This window comes from Anolis sagrei, chromosome 2 (genome assembly GCF_037176765.1).
Source record: "Anolis sagrei isolate rAnoSag1 chromosome 2, rAnoSag1.mat, whole genome shotgun sequence".
Classification (NCBI taxonomy): domain Eukaryota; kingdom Metazoa; phylum Chordata; class Lepidosauria; order Squamata; family Dactyloidae; genus Anolis; species Anolis sagrei.
Genome location: NC_090022.1, coordinates 25,473,125 through 25,492,369, shown reverse-complemented (window position 1 = coordinate 25,492,369; position 19,245 = coordinate 25,473,125). Strand labels below are relative to the sequence as shown.

At 41.9% G+C, this 19,245-nt stretch overlaps 1 protein-coding gene across 1 annotated transcript; it reads right to left on the bottom strand.

The window, feature by feature from the left end:
- Window positions 1-3,850: 3,850 nt before the first annotated feature.
- Window positions 3,851-17,688, bottom strand: LOC132765092 (1-acyl-sn-glycerol-3-phosphate acyltransferase alpha-like). The gene is made up of 6 exons (XM_067463405.1): window positions 17,264-17,688; window positions 14,059-14,192; window positions 11,966-12,141; window positions 8,746-8,841; window positions 6,371-6,443; window positions 3,851-4,803 (listed from the first exon to the last, which is right to left on the bottom strand). The coding sequence occupies exons 1-6, from the start codon at window positions 17,446-17,448 to the stop codon at window positions 4,613-4,615; spliced, it is 855 nt and encodes a 284-aa protein (XP_067319506.1). The 5' UTR covers window positions 17,449-17,688; the 3' UTR covers window positions 3,851-4,612.
- Window positions 17,689-19,245: the final 1,557 nt, after the last annotated feature.

Below are 19,245 nucleotides of genomic sequence, written 5' to 3'. Positions count from 1 at the left end.
GGGGTTGTGTTTACCTGGATCCACTAAGGCTGAGATCTCTAGCTCAAGGTCAAGGGGGTCCGGCCTTCGGGGAGGGTGTGTGAGGGATGTGTCTCTTGCCCCACATTCAGGTTGTGGGCTCCTTCCCCAAAAGCGGGCCGCTCTCCAGTACAGGCCCAGCCGCTGATGCTGTGTCTGTTGCCACGGCAACACGTGCTTGCCTCACAATGCTGCTTTGCCAGGATGCGGCCCCAGGAGGGACCAAAGGAGCCCGACATATGAGACTCGAGAGCGACAGCAGATTATAATAGGGGCATTATGTTTCGAGTGCAAGCAAGTGAAAAAGGTCTTTCATACATGTGTTTACATTGTTACGCTTTGTATCCTGCTCTTCTTTCCTGCAAAGGTACAATTCCTCACTGGCTTCGAGGCCTGCCATTTGAGTGAAAGCAGGAGGCCAGGCAAAGAATTTGCTCAGCAGTTGGACATGTCTCATAATGTATGTCTCATAATTTAGAATGCTGCTTATTGTATTTCAAATCATAAGAGTTGGGCAACCCTCCAAGGGCCATCCAGTCTAACTCCATTCTGGCATTAAGAAATACACAATCAAAGCCATTCAGCCAGGCCTGTAGCAAGGGGGGCAGGTTTAGGGGTTCAAACACACACACACCCGAAATGTTTCAGATTTTTTTTAAAAAACTGGTTTACTCATGAATTTTAACTGGTTAACCAAATCCCCATGCTAAGTCTATGAGATGCAAAAAATTAAGAGTCCCTCAGAACTGCAAGCACTATCTCAGGCAAATATTGACAATTTATTCACACTGTCATTACTTGCAGCAATAGTGTGTGTGTTGAATGCTCTCATTAAGGTGGCCAGACTTGGTGGAGGTGGTTGACAGGGGCGGAGTTGCAGGCTATGGAAGGCTGCTCTGCCCTCTGCTGTGCTCTTTACTTCAGTGTGAGCTAGGAGGCAGGTTTCACACACACACCCGCCTGCGAAATTTTCACCCCCACCCCCGAAAATTTCAACCCCTCCCAAAAAAAATTTCTGGCTATGGCCCTGCATTCAGCCTCTTATGGAGGTAACCCCCACCCCCACCAGGACTCTGTAAAAGATAGTTCAAAATCAGGGAATTCATAGTTTTGCCAAGGACACCAGGCTGGAATGATCCCATAATCCCCTATCTCTCCCACATGTGGGAACCTAAGGCTTCTTCCATGGCCCACATAGTAATGTCCCTGTAACCAAAACTAGCATCTGACCAATTTGGCTATTATTTATTAATTGGATTCCTTTTTTATGAATGAAACTCCTGTTTTATTAATGGACCCTGGCTACTCAATGCTCCTAGAGCAGTGGTTCTCAACCTGTGGGTCCCCAGGTGTTTTGGTCTACAACTCCCAGAAATCCCAGCCAGTTTACCAGCTGTTAGGTTTTCTGGGAGTCAAAGGCCAAAAACATCCAGGGACCCCAGGTTGAGAACCACTGGGCTAGACAAAGATGATGAGTCAAAGGACTAACACAATAACTCGGATCCAACTTGAGGGCCTAAGATATCATTTGGTCATTGGACATTTGGGGCATCCTCTTCTAAAGGGCCTGGTCTAGGGGATGCTGGGAGCTGTGGTTTTCGCACATGCGCTGTATCACCATTTAGATTTTTTTTTGGTTTTTAAGTCCTTTCCGCTATATTTTGGGAGGGGTTTATGAGTGATGGTCACTCATTGGTCTGCTAGGGGGGTAGTGTCCAAATTTCGTGTCAATTCGTCCTGTGGTTTTTGAGTTGTGTTAATACCACAAATGAACATTACATTTTTATTTATATAGACTTGCAGTCCCCTTCCACACGTTGCTGTGGCCCTGTCTGTGTATATGTGTTTTGTGTGTGTATATATGTGGTTGTACGCATGAGTTGTAATGTTTTTTGTTTTGTTTTTTTTTGTTTTTAAGTCTCTTTTGCTATGTTTTTCAGTGTTTTAATGAGTGATGGTGACTCATTGGCCTGATAGGTGTCTTGTGTCCAAATTTGGTGTCGATTCGTCCAGTGGTTTTTGAATTATGTTAATCCCACAAATGAACATTACATTTTTATTTATATAGATGTGCTATTGTGATTTTTTATGCTTATATTCCCTTTTTGATTTTATGTTTATGTTGTTTACTCTGCATATATTGATGATGTTACTTGGAAACCACTCGTGAGTCCCCTCGGACGGTATATAAATAAAGCTTTGTTGTTGTTGCTGTTAGGAATTATGGGAGTTGGAGTCCAAAACACCTAGAGAGCCCAAGTTTGCCCATGCCTGTCTTAGACCCTGGGAAACCAAAGAAAACAAGGCTTCCCTGTCCTCAATATGGCATCTTTTCAAATATTTTTAGCTTGATTAGCTTGTTGTCCACGAGGACTCCAAGATCTTTTTCACACGTACTGCTCTCAAGCCAGGCATTGTCCCCTATTCTGTATCTTTGCATTTCGTTTTTCCTGCCAAAGTGGAGGGACAAATGCAAGATACTCCACTTTGGCAGAAAAAACGAAATGCAAAGATACAGAATAGGGGACAATGCCTGGCTCAAGAGCAGTACGTGTGAAAAAGATCTTGGAGTCCTCGTGGACAACAAGCTAAACATGAGCCAACAATGTGATGTGGCGGCAAAAAAAGCCAATGGGATTTTGGCCTGCATCAATAGGAGCATAGTGTCTAGATCTAGGGAAGGAATGCTACCCCTCTATTCTGCTTTGGGTAGACCACACCTGGAATATTGTGTCCAATTCTGAGCACCACAATTCAAGAGAGATATTGACAAGCTGGAATGTGTCCAGAGGAGGGCAACAAAAATGATAAAGGGTCTGGAGAACAAGCCCTATGAGGAGCGGCTTAAGGAGCTGGACTTGTTTAACCTTAAGAAGAGAAGGTTGAGAGGAGATATGATAGCCATGTATAAATATGTGAGAGGAAGCCACAGGGAGGAGGGAGCAAGCTTGTTTTCTGCTTCCCTGGAGACTAGGACGTGAAACAATGGCTTCAAACTACAAGAAAGGAGATTCCATCTGAACATGAGGAAGAACTTCCTGACTGTGAGAGCTGTTCAGCAGTGGAACTCTCTGCCCCGGAGTGTGGTGGAGGCTCCTTCTTTGGAAGCTTTTAAACAGAGGCTGGATGGCCATCTGTCAGGGGTGATTTGAATGCAATATTCCTGCTTCTTGGCAGGGGGTTGGACTGGATGGCCCATGAGATCTCTTCCAACTCTTTGACTCTCTGATTCTATGATTCTATGATTTATACATGGCTATCATGTCCCAACTTAACCTTCACTTCTCTAAGCCAAACATACCCAGCTCATGTTCCTCACAAGGCTTGGTTTCTAAACCATTGACCATTTTGGCTGCTCTTCTCTGGACACGTTCCAACTTAACCATATGCTTTTTGAATGGTGATGTCCAATTGTTTATCTTGAAGTCATTTCCAATTCATGGCACCTCTTCACACTAGAGAATGAATCCACTTTTGATCCGGGTGCTGCCTCTGGCAGAATTCTGGGGTTTGTCATTGAGGGAGGAGCCTTTAACAGCCTCACTAAACTACAAACCAAGGAATTCTGCAGGAGACAGAAACCAGATTTACGTGGATTCATTCTCTAGTGAATCCACGTCAAGTAGTAAGACGAATCTATCATGGAGTATTATTTGGCAAGATTTCTTCAGAATGGGCTTTGCCTCTGAAGAATCTGATGCTGGGCATGAGTTGCCCAAGTTCACTCAGTGGGTTTCTATTATTATTATTATTACTATTATTATTACTATTACTATTATTTTAAATATAATTTTATTAAGAATTTCAAAAACACAACAAAATTCATGATTATTTAAAGAAAAAATACTACAAAGAAACTGAAGAGGGGGGAAAATAGCAGGAAAAGAACAAGTAAGACAAGGGTGGAAATACAGAAAAGTAGAAAAGTGCCTTCCAGCTTTCTTTTTGGTAGTTAAATACATATCATATAATAATTCCTCTCACTATAAAATTTGGGCATACACTTCTTCAGATAACCAAATCCTACTCAAAACAACCAGCTATCAAGTCATTTTCCCTTCTTTTTTTTCTCAAAAAAGTCAATCAGAAATTTCCAGACCGTAAAAAATGTCAGTAATCCATGATCCATGCAGATGATCCATGCAAATATTTTTCCGTTTCTAATTCACTCAGTTTTCACAACCTTTGTCAGTAGCAATAAATTATACTGTCATTAGGAGTCCCCAGTGGTACAATGGGTTGAACTGAAAGGTCAGTAGTTCGAATCTAGGGAGCAAGGTGAGCTCCCGTTTGTCAGCTCCAGCTTCTCATGCAGGGACATGAGAGAAGCCTCCCACAGGATGGTAAAACATCCAGGCGTCCCCTGGGCAACGTCCTTGCAGACAGCTAATTCTCTCACATTAGAAGCGACTTGCAGTTTCTCAAGTCGCTCCTGAAATGGAAAAAAAATAATTTCTTTGCACATACAGTAGTGCAATCTCCAAATGGGGTGGCTGGTTGCCAAAATAAAATATGAACTACTAGGTATGAAAAATATAGTTTTTGTCACTCTGCCTGGAAAGAGAAGTACACAGTGCAGCCGGAGGATTAATTTCTAGGATTCCTGGCCACTGGTGGCTTGGTGGGCATCTTCTTTGGTGTTGGAGGGTTGCTTTGAAGGACTTCCTGGTAGCTCATGGAAGGTGGAAAGCATGATCTCATGTACTCGATCTGTTAATTCAGGTACATCAGCTGGACTCAGTCCCTCTGTCTTGATTGGAGGAAGAATCTGGATTGTCACTTCCCCTTGAAGGAGAGGAAAGATCAAATAAAGTAGATCAAATAAAGTAAATGCTATGGAATCTTTTTAATAGTTTAACAGGCGAGGCATTTGCAAATGAATTCAGTTGCATAATGTATAGAACCTCCTTGGCATTAGAAAGGGTTTGTGTCTGTTCAACACACATACCCTGCCAACAGGGCTACCATATTCTAATTCTGCAATTTAAATGTTTATTTTAATTGTACGTTGTTTTAAGGCATTGAATAGTTGCCTATGTGTAAAGCCACCTTGAGTCCCCTTTGGGGTTGAGAAGGGCAGAGTATAAATGTCATAGAATTGTAGAATCATTGAGTTGGAAGATACCATGTGGTCCATTTGGTCCAACCCCCTACTGAAAAGCAGGAAAATCACACTCAAAGCACCTCAAGAGATGGCCATCCACCCTCTGTTTAAAAGCCTCCAAAGAAGGAGCCTCCACCACACACCAGGGCAGAGAGTTCCACTGCTGAACAGCTTTCACAGTCAGGAAGTTATTCCTAATGTTCAGGTGGAATTTCCTTTCCTGTAGATTGTAGCCATTGTTCCATGTCCTAGTCTCCAGGGCAGCAGAAAACAAGCTTGCTCCCTCCTCCCTATTACTTCCCCTCACATATTTATACATCATATACATCATTTATACAACGGCCCTCTTCATGTCTCATGTCAGCCTTCTCTTCTGCAGGCTAACCATGCCCAGCTCTTTAAGCTGCTCCTCATAGGGATTGTTCTCCAGACCCTTGATATTTTAGTCACCCTCCTCTGGACACATTCCATTTCCAGCTTGTCAACATCTCCCTTCAATTGTGGTGCCCAGAATTGGACACAGTGTGATTCCAGGTGTGGTCTGACCAAGGCAGAATAGAGGGGTGGCATGACTTCCCTGGATCTAGACACAGGCCAAAACCCAATTGGTTTCTTGGTAATTAAATATGATAAATAAATAAATTCACAATAAACGAGGAACGGTTAAAGAAGCTAGGCTTGAGAAGATTAAAGGGTGACGCAACTGCACTCTTTAAACACCTCAAAAGTTAAGGCTCTGTTTCCACAGAGGGTAGGATTAGATTTGAAGTTAAAGGACAATAGATTTTGATTGAACATTAGAAGGGTCTTCCTGACAATTAGAGTGCTTTGACAATGGAAACAATTGCCTATAGAAGTGGTGGAATATCTCTCTGAATGTCTGTAAAAAGAGGGTGGACAACTGTGCTGGGGATGTTTTAGCTGGAGATCCCAAGCTAAGCAGAGGTTAGGAACAATGGCCCAGGAGATTCCATCTGAATATGAGGAGGAACTTCCTGACAATGAGAGCCGTTCAGCAGTGGAACTCTCTGCCCCAGAGTGTGGTGGAGGCTCCTTCTTTAGAGGTTTTTAAACAGAGGCTGGATGGCCATTTGTCAGGGGTGCTTTGAATGCAATATTCCTGCTTCTAGGCAGGGGATTGGACTGGATGGCCCATGAGGTCTCTTCCAACTCTATGATTCTATGATACTATGTAGCCCCTTCCAACTTGGTGATTCTGTTCTTCCTATCCCATTCCAATTGAGCTACCTGTTGTGAATTTGTTCAGCTTTGAGTTGAGGAACGGCAAGTAGCAGGACATAACCACAGGAATTATTGGCACCTGCATGAAAACAACAAGACAAAATTATACCGGACACAGCAAGCAGAGGAAAATACATATCCACAAATATGTGTAAGGAGATTCTTGTTGCGAGATCAGGGAGAGAAACAAGATTACTTTTTTGGAATATAACTTCCAGTCACCCAACTAGCTTTAAACTGGAAGTTATAGTCCAAAAATGACCTTGTCAAGTTATGCAGTTGTCAATAAGTCACCAAAATGGAAAAAGGCAAATGCAATGAGGTAAGCTTCTAAGGTGTGTTTGTGTGTTGGGTGGTGGTGATGGTATGATTGTTGATACTTCTATTTGGGGGGAGGGGGGTTAATACCTGGGTGAGAAAAAAGCAGCAACTGCAGCAGGAGGGGCAGCTGCCCCCTTGAAATGGTGATGGTGCTTTTCTCTCTCCATAGAATGGCCCTTGACTTATCTATAGGGACATATCAAAATCTATTATTTTGCCCTCCCAAACCTGTCCTCAAATTCTATATGAGGTTGGCTTTTACATGAGTATATCCAGTAATTAAGAACAGCAGCCCCATTACCTCCATAATTACAAGGTTAAAAGGTAAAGGTTTCTCCTGACATTAAGTCTAGTCGTGTCCGACTCTGAAAGGTGGTGCTCAGAGATGGACCTAGGTAATTTTCAATGGTAAGCAAACAGTATTTTGGTGCCCCTCCCCCCCAACCAATAACTGATATATATTTTCTGTTCGTCATGGGAGTTCTGTGTGCCATATTTGGTTCAATTCCATCATTGGTGGAGTTCACAATGCTCTTTGATTTTAGGTGAACTATACATCCCAGTAACTACAACTCGCATATGTCAAGGTCTATTTCCCCCCAAGAGCGGCTCAAGAGCACCCCTGGGCAAAATCAACTATACTGCAAATGCTTACTTTGCGTAATGGGTTGAGCCGCCCCTGGTGGCGCTCATCTCCATTTCTAAGCCAAAGAGCCGGCGTTGTCCGTAGACACCTCCAAGATCATGTGCTCAGCATGACTACATGGAGCACCGTTACCTTCCCGCCAAGGCGGAACCTATTGATCTACTCACATTTGCGTGTTTTCTAACTGGTAGGTTTGACAGAACCTGGGGCTAATACCAGCTCACCCCACTCCCCTGATTCAAACCACCAACCTTTTGATCAGCAAGTTCAGCAGCTCAGCAATTTAACCCGTTATGCCACCAGGAGGGCCCTAATTACAAGATGACACATGCCAAATCAAGAAATCTTTTGAATTTTGTTATCTCTGTATATCACTGACTATTCCCTCACAATGAATGTCATGTGTGGGATTCAGTCTTTGGGAACTATATGCCTATGAACTGCCTGCCTCCAGTGGACTCTTGGAGTTGTAGTCCAAGAAGTAACTTTTTATATCAGCTTGTGAATGGTATCCCAGAAGCTGGGAAGTGGTGGGGAATGTGTGGCTTGTGTTATCTAAATGACGCCTTCCCCTTGAGTATGAATAGTGCCTAGAAAAGGACAGGCACTTGGAGAATGTGATGACTTTATATAGCAGTGTTTCTCAACCTTTCAAATGCCGCGACCTCTTAATACAGTTCCTCATGTTGTGGTGACTCCCAACCATTTTTTTTTTGTTGTTACTTCATAACTGTAAACTTGCTACTGTTATGAATCATAATGTAAATACGCAGGAGGCATTTTCATTCACTGGACCAAATTTGGCACAAAAACCCGATATGCCCAAATTTGAATACTGGTGAGGTTGGAGGTGTCTGATTTTGTCATTTGAGAGTTGTAGTTTCTGGGATTTATAGTTAATCTACAATCAAAGAGCATTCTGAATTCCACCAACAATGGAATTGAACCAACTTGGCACACAGAACTCCCACAGAAGTCCAACAGAAAATACTGGAAGGGTCTGGTGGGCCTTGATCTTGAGTTTTGAAGTTATAGTTCACCTACATCCAGAGAGCACTGTGGACTCCAACAATGATGGATCTGGACCAAACTTGGCACGAATACTCAATATGCCCAAATATGAACATTGGGGGAGTTTGGGGAAAATAAACTTGTAGTTGCTGGGATTTATAGTTCACCTACAAACAAAGAGCATTCTGAACCCCACCAACAATAGAATTGGACCAAACATTCCACACAGAACCTCCATGACCAACAGAAAATACTATGTTTTCTGAGGGTATTTGGTGACCCCTCTGACAACTCCCTCACGATCCCCCCCCCCCCCAGGGGTTCCGACCCCCAGGTTGAGAAACACTGTTATATAGGTACTTATATGAACAAGGGAAAGGCATACAAATTGGGATGTTCTTGCCTGGGCTTTTACTGCAAGATGAAAGGCTCCAGTTTTGAAGGCCGGGATCGTGGAGCTGTTGGATCGAGTCCCTTCAGGGAATATCCAAAGTCGCAGCTGGATGGGAGACAAAATAGACAAAATTGATCCACATTTACATATGACTTTCCTGCCTTTATAGCTGGAAACAGAACACAATAATAGCCTTGGTGTCAAGTTGCTCCCTGACATACTATTTCTTGTAGTTTGCTTTTACCAGTTGTGAGACAATGGATGCTTTCCCAGTTGCACAGCCTCGTTCATAACCCCAAAACCAAAAAGGAACCCCTCTATACGGAGTATATGTGTCAGGAAGCTCTAGTATTTTTTAGCTGTAATTCAGGGAGGAGAGGAGTAAAACAATCCAAATTGTTGCTGTGAGTTTTCCAGGCTGTATGGCCATGTTCCACAAGCATTCTCTCCTGACATTTCACCCACATCTGTGGCAGGCATCCTCGGAGATTGTGAGGTCTGTTGGAAACTAGGCAAGTGAGGTTTATTTATCTGGAATGTCCAGGGTGGGAGAAAGAACTCTTGTCTGTTGGAGGGAAGTGTGAATGTTGCCATAAAGAACAACACTCAGAAAACGGGAAATCCTGACAGGAAACAATGAGGGCCAGCTCCTACAATAACAAAGGATCCCCTCAGGCAGGAAGCAACCAGGCTTTGAAGCTGCCAGGCTATTCAATGCTAATCATGGTGACCAATTGCAACATTCACACTTGTCTCCAACAGACAAAATTGTTTCCTGGCTGAGGATGCCTGCCATAGATGTGGGTGAAACACCAGGAGAGAATGCTTCTAGAACATGGCCATACAACCCAGTGATTCTGGCTGTGAAAGCCTTCGACAACAAATCCAAATTATGTTTCTGTTGGCTTGTTTCGTTGCTATGCTTGTCACAACTTGCAATATTTTGTTCCCAACCTCAAGAGGGTTTTTTTAAAAAAAAATCTGGAATCTATTGGGAGAAATACACCTACTCCTTTGATTTCCTAGATTTAGAATTGTAGTTCTTCACGTGATCAACGAATCAGTCAGTAAGTGAAATAACATTGTTGTACTATAGGATTGTTTGCATTATAGAATTTTACACTCTTTAAAAAGACCAAAAAAAGTAAGTAGGAAAAATATATTTCAAACCTCCAAACCACCTCATCAAGCCATGCTAATGGTATAAAAAAATAACTATGGAAAAGCACTGGTGTAGATCCAAGAAATCAATACAAACAGCAGAGGTTGCTGCTTGCACCTCTCTGATAGTTTTTTAAGTGCTGTAACTACATCTAGCAAAAAGCTCTGATTTGTCACTTCACAAGGAACTAAAATTCTCTGGCATAGAAATCTAACTACATTGTGGAACTAAAATTTCAGAATTCCATTGGAGAGGGCCATGGCAGTTAAAACAGAATCAGGGTGGAATTTGATGTCTTTCATGCTACCCCATTACAGCAGTAAAGGTAAAGGTTTTCCCTTGACATTAAATCTAGTTGTGTACAACTCTGGGAAGGTCATCTCCATTTCTAAGCCAAAGAGCTGGCGTTATCCATAGATGTCTCCAAGGTCACGTGGCTGGTACAGTATGACTGCATGGAGCGCAGTTACCTTCCTGCCAAAACGGTATCTATTGATCTACTCACATTTGCATGTTTCCAAATTGCTAGGTTGGCAGAAGCTGGGGCTAACAGAGGGAGCTCACCCTGCTCCCCAGATTCGAACTGCCAACTTTTCAGTCAGTAAATTTATTTATTTGCCACACTTTTATCCTGAGTCAGCCCGAAGGCGACTCAGCAGCTCAGCAGTTTAACTCGCTGTGCCATTACAGTAGAGGAGACGTGGTTTTAAAAAGGGAATTTTCAGAGATGTTCCCAATGCCCATATGTCCTGATTTACTGCCGTATTGGCCTGTTTTAGCAGTAGGCCTATGTTTACAGAAAATGCTGATTGTTTGAGAAATCAGTGCTGCAGAGAGGAAGATACTTTTGAAGGATAACAGTACATCCGGACAAAACTGACTAGTTAGTGGCTAGTTAGCACTCCCAAGTTTCCCAGTTGATCTGGAGGTATGCTTGCAGTAGAATAACAGATAAGATTGGTTCATTTAGACAGTCATGGTCAAGGAATAATAGATTATAGTTGTGTTATAATTGTGCCATTGTTAAGATCCCATGTGTGCTATAATGTTAATCAAAATCATAAAGGTCATGACTTCGAAGCCAGCCTGGGTCGGAGTAAGCTTCTGACCAATTTGTGTTGCTTGCTGTCGACATTTGCAGCCCGAAAGACGGTTGCATCTGTCAAGTAGGAAATTTCGGTACCGCTTATGTGGGGAAGCTAATTTAACAAATTTACGAGGCCATAAAAATCTCCAGCAAGCATGCAAAGAATGAGGAAGTACATCATCAGTGTCACAAATGGACAGTGAAGCGACAGCTCCCCTGGTAGCCAGAATACCCTCATGAAAAAAAGCTGGAATGTTAAATAACCTCTGAGTGTCTGTCTATATACGTTTTGTGTCCTTTGGCATTGAGTGTTTGCCATGTATATGTACATTGTAATCCGTCCTGAGTCCCCTGCGGGGTGAGAAGGGCGGAATATAAATACTGTAAATAAATAAATAAACCACCAATGAGCAACTGTATAGCTAGCTTAGACCAATAAAATGATTTGTCTTTGAAAACCAAGGAGAATGTATATTCAATTTACTGCCAGAAATGAGAAAAACCCTGCAGCCCCATTGGGGGTTGCAACAAACCCTTCGATTTTATTCCTGTATGAATGTTTTGTCATTATTGCTATGGCCACGCAATAAATAGTTGCGGGGGGGGGGGGGGGTTGGTTTTTTTGTTTTGGTTTTTTGGTTGGTTTTGGTGGGTCAGGGTTTGTTTTTGTTTTTGTTTTTTGTTTATTTATTTATTTATTATTTTTGCAGTTTGAAGATTCAACTTTTGTGGTGTCCTTCCTTGCTCTCCACCTTGGAAAGGGGGCTCCTGCATTTTGGGAACTATTTTGGTTTCTTTGCCCCCACAACAGTACTTTGATACTATTCAGTGACACAATTATAATGATACTATCATAATGCCATTTAATTCAATGTCTGTCTTCAGACCAAGGTTAAGTGCAGCAGATGGAAATCCTAACTGAGCAGTTGGTGTTTGCATGATAGGTGGGTGCAGCCCCCCCCCCCTCCCAGATTACTTACATTGTCCCGAACCATGGTGTCTGCTGCTTCTGACATGATCTTGATGGTGGGATCTCTGTTTTTGCGGTCAATGAAAATAAAGCCACTTAACCAGGTAACAATGCCAACAGTGAAATAATATAAGATCTCCTTCTTGGCAATTAAGGTACAGCGGTCTGGCAATATCTGAAACATCCCTGAGAGAGAGAGAGAGAGAGAGAGAGAGAGAGAGAGAGAGAGAAGGAAGATGGTTAAAGCCAAGCCTAATTGTACCCTTTCTCTATAGATCAGTGATTCTCAATATGAGGGTCCACAGATGTTTTGGCCTACATCTCCCAGAAATCCCAGCCAGTTTACCAGCTGTTAGGGTTTCTGGGAGTTGAAGGCCAAAAGCATCTGGGGACCCACAGGTTGGAAAACCACTGCTATAGACCCTCGAGAGACAAACATTTACTGATGGTGGCCTGGGGAGACCAGAGGTACATCTACACTGTATTAATGCTGTTTGAGCCCACTTTAACTGCCATGGCTCAATGCTATAAAATCCTGGGAGTTGTCATTTGGTGAGGCACCAACCTTCTTTGGCAGAGACCTTGCAAAGCAACTTCCATGACTCCCTGGCATTGAGCCATGACAGTTTAAGTGATGTCAAATTGCATTCATTTTTCAGTGTAGATATTATATCCTGGTTCATCTTTGATCATAATCCTTCCTTTACAATGTTTACAACGGATTTCTCAGCAGAAACAGATGACTTGGTGCAGTTATTTGTCACTGAGCCAGCTGTGTCCCAAATATAATTATGGAGGAGGAGCACAGAGCAAGGCAGATGGGTTGTGTTCCTTGGGATCTCTATAAATGTAACCCTTAGCAGTACTCAGTCATCACCTTTGACAGCATATAAAGAGCACTTTCCAGCATTACCATATTTTCTAAAAATAACTTTTTAAAGCATACTTCCAGAGTGTGCTGGAAAAGAAAATCCCATTGTAAGTTTATACATGAATGTCATTGTATCTCTATTAGTCGATCCTTGGAAAGTATTCTCATTGGCCAAGTTTTCAGAGAATCAGGCCATCCAGTCCAACCCCCTGCCAAGGAGCATGAAAATCGCATTCAAAGCACCCCCGACAGATGGCCATCCAGCCTCTGCTTAAAAGCCTCCAAAGAAGGAGCCTCCACCACATCCCAGGGCAGAGTTCCACTACTGAACAGCTCTCACAGTTAAGAAGTACTTCCTCACTATTTTTCAACTATTAGTTCAAATAAGGACAGATAACAGTGGCCAAAGTCTGTACCCACTTTTTTTGTGTGATCATCCAACCCACCAAGACACATTTTGGCGCCTCATATCTTAGCCCTGTTTGTGCGTATATTTGACCTGCTGATTCCAGAAATGTCATCAGTTTTCCCCTATCACTTCTATTTTTTGAGATATAGAACATATGGCCACTTGCCATTAGCTTGCCCATAGAAAACCATGATAACCATAACTAAGAAACTAGATCTAATGCAGTCTATCCAGTGCCATTTTCTGAATCTGTGCCCCAAACAACCCAGGAACAGGCCTAAAAACCAAGACACCAAGAAAACAAATATTCTGTGGTGCTTTATTATAGTTTGGATGCAGAACCTCTCCAAAATGTATTGTTATTGTTCACAAACAGCCTATAATCTACTCTTTGGAACTTGTTTGGTTAAATTGTGATATCTGCTACACTATTTGAGCATAGCAAAATAAATCAATTATCTAAAACTTGTAACCTTTTTTTGAAAATGTAACTGTAGTCTTCTGCTACTGCTAAACAAACAAGAGTACTACACACTTGATATTACCACAAGTGGCAATCTCATGTTATGTTTCTTTAAAATTTTCTATAAGATTATTTGTTCATAGCAATTTTGCTTTAATTAACCTATCTCATGTGTAAATAAAAGTGTGTATAGAGCTTTTTAAAATGACTTTTTTGGACCAAGTCTGCTTGAAGATACTGGAAAATGTAATCAAAACAACTTTTTCAAACTTTGTGCTTGGTTCTAGCATAAGCTACTTCTGAACACTTCCAATTGTATAAATTAAAAAAAATGAACGCTTGATCATATCACCAACATACCAAGGAAGTCCACGTTGCTCTGATGATTGGCAACCATGACATAGGGCCCTTTCAGGTTTAGGTTTGTGGCACCCCGCACATTCAACTTAATGCCAAGGATATATTTCAAGGGCAGCATGACGAGACGAAGGATTCTAAAGAAAAAGGAGTGACAACAATGATCTTTACTAAAAGAGAGAGAGAGAGAATCATAGGTACAATTTATCAAATTCCAGAAGGTTCACATTGTATGGAAAAAATTCTATGGGGATTTCTATGTGTGGCTAACTTAAAAAATTCAGAAACTTCAGCTGATTCTAAATATTGCAGTAGAGCAGAGCTAGTGCGTCAGCCACATTGTGTAGGTATGTCACATGAATATAACAAGAAACCTCTAAGCTTATGTGAAATAAGCAATATATCATATATTTAAATATATTTAAATGAAAGTTTTTAATGAGCTATGGTGTGTCTTTACATATGTCATTATTACAGTTTATGTATGTATGCGTATCTCTTTTAAGGAGTTGGTTTATCCTCTGGTTTGCCAGTAAAACTGAATTACTGTGTCTCAAAATGATGCATGTCTAAAAAGTGTGTCACCAATACACTTTGGAAAGTAGAAGTTCAGGTCTCAAGATGGCTCAATTTTTTTGAGTCTCCAGCTAAGGAGATAGACATCTTGGCAAACCAAACTGAAGAGGGTAGAATTTTATAATTTTTCCCATACAACGTGGCTGTGGTCCACTGACTTCGTCAACCATAAAATTACACTGGAGGAATTAGAGATTTCTAAAGAAAACATAGGTCTTTACACGTTATTATTACCAATAGTAAGTAATACACAAGAGCATACTGACTTTGCAAACTGAGTTTAACTGTAACCATCAAGATATCAATTGCAACTGCAATGGCTTTAAAACTTTATGAAAGTTATGAGTGACTCCTTCAGACCCATTGTTACCAAGGCAGACTGTCTAAAGGTTTATATAGGTGCTTTCATTGCGTTACTCAAGATCTTTTGCTATTCCGTTTTTGACAAGAGTGTGTTTCACACTCAGTCCTATGTAATCAGCCCTATATGTCATGCGCCTTTGAGTCATTTCTGATTTATGGCGAACCTATCATTGGGATTTCTTGGGCAAGAGGCAGCTTGTCTTTGCCTTCCTCTGAGGCTGAGAGAGTATGACTTGCCCACAGTCATCCAAATAGGTTTCCATGACCAAGTGGAGAATATGAATGCTGACCTCCAGGGCCCTAGGGGCCTTCCACACAGCCCTCTATCCCAGAATATCAAAGCAGAAAATCCCACAATATCTGCTTTGAACTGGGTTATATAAGTTCACACTCAGATAATGTGAGATTTTCTGCCTTGATATTCTGAGATAGAAGGCTGTGAGGAAGGGCCCTTAGTTCAGTCTCAAACCATGATACCACACTAACTCTCAGCCTCAAATTGGCTTGGAATAACATTATTGTTAGGTAAAATGAAGCAAAGCATCTACTCAGGTTGCATTGATGTTTTCTATAGCACTGCTTCTTAGGTTTGGAATAACATTATTGTTAGGTAAAATGAAGCAAACACCTCATGTAACAGATGCCAAAAGGACAGGAAGCTACATCTAGCAAATATCTGTTATAGTGCAATAGTGATTTCTTTCGTTGGATGTTGAGGCATATGGAAGAGAGGCACTATGTTTTAATCTGTTTTTAATGGTTTAAACTGTTTTAATTGCATGCCTTATCTGTTTTTATCATTTTATTATGTCTATTTGTAATGTATGTTGTAAGGCGGCATTGAAATTTTGCCAGTTTTGTAAACCGCTTTGAGTCCCCTTCGGGGTGCGAAGACCTGGGTAGAAATGGAGTAAATAAACAAACAAATATTGTTCTCAAAGGTCCTTCACCTTGTGCTTTGACAGGTTGCATTGATGTTTTCTATAGCACTGCTTCTTAGGCCCCTTCCACACTGCCATATAATCCAGATTATCAAAGCAGATAATCCACATCTTCTGCTTTGAACTGGATTATATGAGTCTACACTGCGATATAATCCAGTTCAAAGCAGATAATCTGAATTTTATATGGCAGTGTAGAAGGAGCCTCTATGTACTCCACAGAAAGAAAAAAAATAGCTTATTTAGAAAGACTTGCAAATGCTGGTTTGGTATCAGTAAATATTTGATTTTATTCCTATTTTATATACGGTACATACTAGCTGTCCCCCGCCCACACGTTGCTGTGGCCCAGTCTGTGTACATGTGTTTTGTGTGTATATATATTTGTGTAGGGTAAAGGTAAAGGTTTTCCCCTGACATTAAGTCCAGTCGTGTCTGACTCTGGGACTCTGGTGCTCATCTCCATTTCTAAGCCAAAGAGTCAGCGTCCATAGACACCCCCAAGGTCATGTGGCCAGCATGACTGCATGGAGTGCCGTTACCTTCCCACCAGAGCGGTACCTATTGATCTATTCACATTTGCATGTTTTTGAACTGCTAGGTTGTCAGAAGCTGGGGCTGACAGTGGGAGCTCATGCCACTCCTCTTATTTATACTTGCAACATATGTGTATTTGTGTATATCTATGTGGTTTTGTGCATGCTTTGTAATGTATTTTTTGTTTTTTGGCTTTTCAAGTCTATTCTGCTGTGTTTTTCAGTGTTTTTATGAGTGATGGTCACTTGTTGGCCTGATTGGTGTCTTGTGTCCAAATTTGGTGTCAATTCGTCCAGTGGGTTTTGAGTTATGTTAATACCACAAACGAACATTACATTTTTATTTATATAGACTAGCCATCCCCTGCCACACGTTGCTGTGGTCCAGTCTGTGTTATATGTGTTTTGTGTGTGTATATATTTGTGTATATATGTGTGTTTACACATATATATGTGTGGTTTTGCACATACGTTGTAATGTTTTTTTGTTTTTTGGCTTTTTAAGTTTCTTTTGCTGTGTTTTTCTATGTTTTTATGAGTGATGGTCATTCATTGCCCTGTTGGGTGTATTGAGTCCAAATTTGTTGTCAGTTTGTCCAGTGATTTTTGAGTTATGTTAATCCCACAAACGAACATTACATTTTATTTATATAGATATACCTGCAGTCACATATAAATGGCTTGGGAAGAAAGGGGTCACAGGTGGATAGGGTTTAAGAAGCCTTGTTCTAGAGCACCTAGCACCGTCATGGAAAACAGCTGTTCTAACAACAGTTAAGTTCTTGTACTTACCTCATGTTTGCCACATTCCTTCCCCGCAGCACCATAACAGGAACCAGAAAAATCGACCAGAGAAGCATATATCCATTTAAGTAATGAATCCTGAAGTAGTATCGGAAGACGTTGCTGAAATGGTAGAGGAGGAATACAGCAAAGAAGAAAAGAAAAATATTCACCAGGCCTAGAGATTGGACCATGTTCTTTCTTGAAGAGAGTCCCCAGTGCACACACAGAGCGTGCTTCTGTCTGGGTTTAATCGCATGGAAATTGCAGCAACGTGGGTATGAAACACACAGTGTAGAAACAAAAACATGGCCGGGCAAGTATATCCTGATATAGGAGCATGCAAATCTGTTTTAATTGCCAGCCTACTGGGGATGGGTGTGTTGGGAAGGCTGCAGGTAGGAACCCACAGGAATGCTGCGTGGAGCCAGAAACCCCTGAAATGTTGTTAATAGATGTTTTATTGATCTATTTCCCTGGTTGAGGCATTCTGGTAGTTCTGGTTTTTTTTAAAAAAAATAACATTTCTAAGTTATTCTCAACACAGTGAGTAGCTAAGGGTGATGCAGTTTGACCACACTTTGACTGCTCTGGAATTCTGGGATTTGTAGTTTGGTGAAGCACCAGCACTCTTTGGCAGAGAAAGCTAAAGACCTTGTAAAAGTGTTGTCAAACTGCATTAATGATAGTGTAGATGTACCCCCAGGCAAATAACAAGTTGGCACTGTCTCCCCAATCTAAACAGGGAAGCTGTCTGTCTGTTGTGTCTTGCTTGAACAGTGACTCCAGGAACACAATTTACCACATCTGAGGCAGATTAATTTAGGGAATCCCTGATATGTTGTCTGGCATACATAAATCATTCCTTCAGAGTTCAAAAGAAAGAGCTGAAAGGTGGTCACTGCTGTTCCCCATTTGAGACCATCAGAGCACTCTGATAGGGCTGGCCCTCCACAATTGAGTCCTTATTGAAACAATTCTCAGATTATAGACATGTTAGGCAGAAAGCAAAGTGGAGAATTTATTTTGGGGAAAAGAGATTCCATTGGAATCACTGCATATGGGCAAACTTTCTAACTTGGGAGCCACATGGTGGGCCAGTAGGGAGGGAGTTCCCCCCTATCCCCCTCCCTGCCCTTTTCTCCCCTCTTTCGGAGCCAGAAAGTGAAGGAAATATAGGATCCCAAAAGGATTGCCCTTGGTCAGGATGTGATGGTGGATGGGAGGGAAAAACTGTATCAATTAGACCCTGTATTGCCTGCTCCTGATACAGAAACCTAGAGCTGGAAAAGACCCCCAAGGACCATCCAGTACAACCCCCTGCCATGCAAGAAGACACAACCAAAGAACTCCCGATAGACAGCCTCCTCAGAAAAGCATGCAGAGAAGAGGACTCCACCACACTCCAAGGCAGCCTATGCCATTCTCCAACAGCTCTTACTCTCAAGAAGTTCTTTCTAACCTTTTCAGTGGGATCTCTTTCCCTACCATTTGAACCTGTTGCTCCCTTGTGGTCTCTAGAACAGCAGAAAGTCAGGTTTCCCCCTTTTTCCTCCTCCTCAATGGGATACCCTTTTCAATCTTGAAACATGGTTGTCATGTTATCTCTCTACCTTCTCTTCTCCCAGTTTAAAATCCCCCAGGAGGAAAGGAAGAAGGAAAAAGAGAAGGATGGAAGAGAATGGCGGGAGAAGGAAGGAAAAACAAAAGGGAAGGAAGGAAGGAAGGACGGAAGGAAGGAAGGAAGGAAGGAAGGAAGGAAGGAAGGAGAAAGAGAGGCGGGAAGGTGGGAGGAAAGAGGGAAGGAAGGACGAAAGGATGGAAGGGGAGAGGGAGGGAGAAAGAGGAAAGTTAATAAAAGAACGGAGAGAAGAAGGAAGGAAGGAAGGAAGGAAGGAAGGAAGGAAAGGATGGTTAGAGAGAGAGGAAGGCCCGAGAAGAGCCCAAGGGGTCACATTCAGTCCCCGGGTCTGGGTTTGCCCATACCTGGC

Coding starts and splice junctions, on each gene's coding strand:
- LOC132765092 (XM_067463405.1), bottom strand. CDS start 17,448: ATGGTCCAATCTCTAGGCCTGGTGAATATTTTTCTTTTCTTCTTTGCT. Junction 8,842..11,965: donor ACACCATGGTTCGGGACAAT/GTAAGTAATCTG, acceptor TCTCCCATCCAG/CTGCGACTTTGGATATTCCC. Junction 6,444..8,745: donor ATCTTGCAGTAAAAGCCCAG/GCAAGAACATCC, acceptor GTTTTCATGCAG/GTGCCAATAATTCCTGTGGT.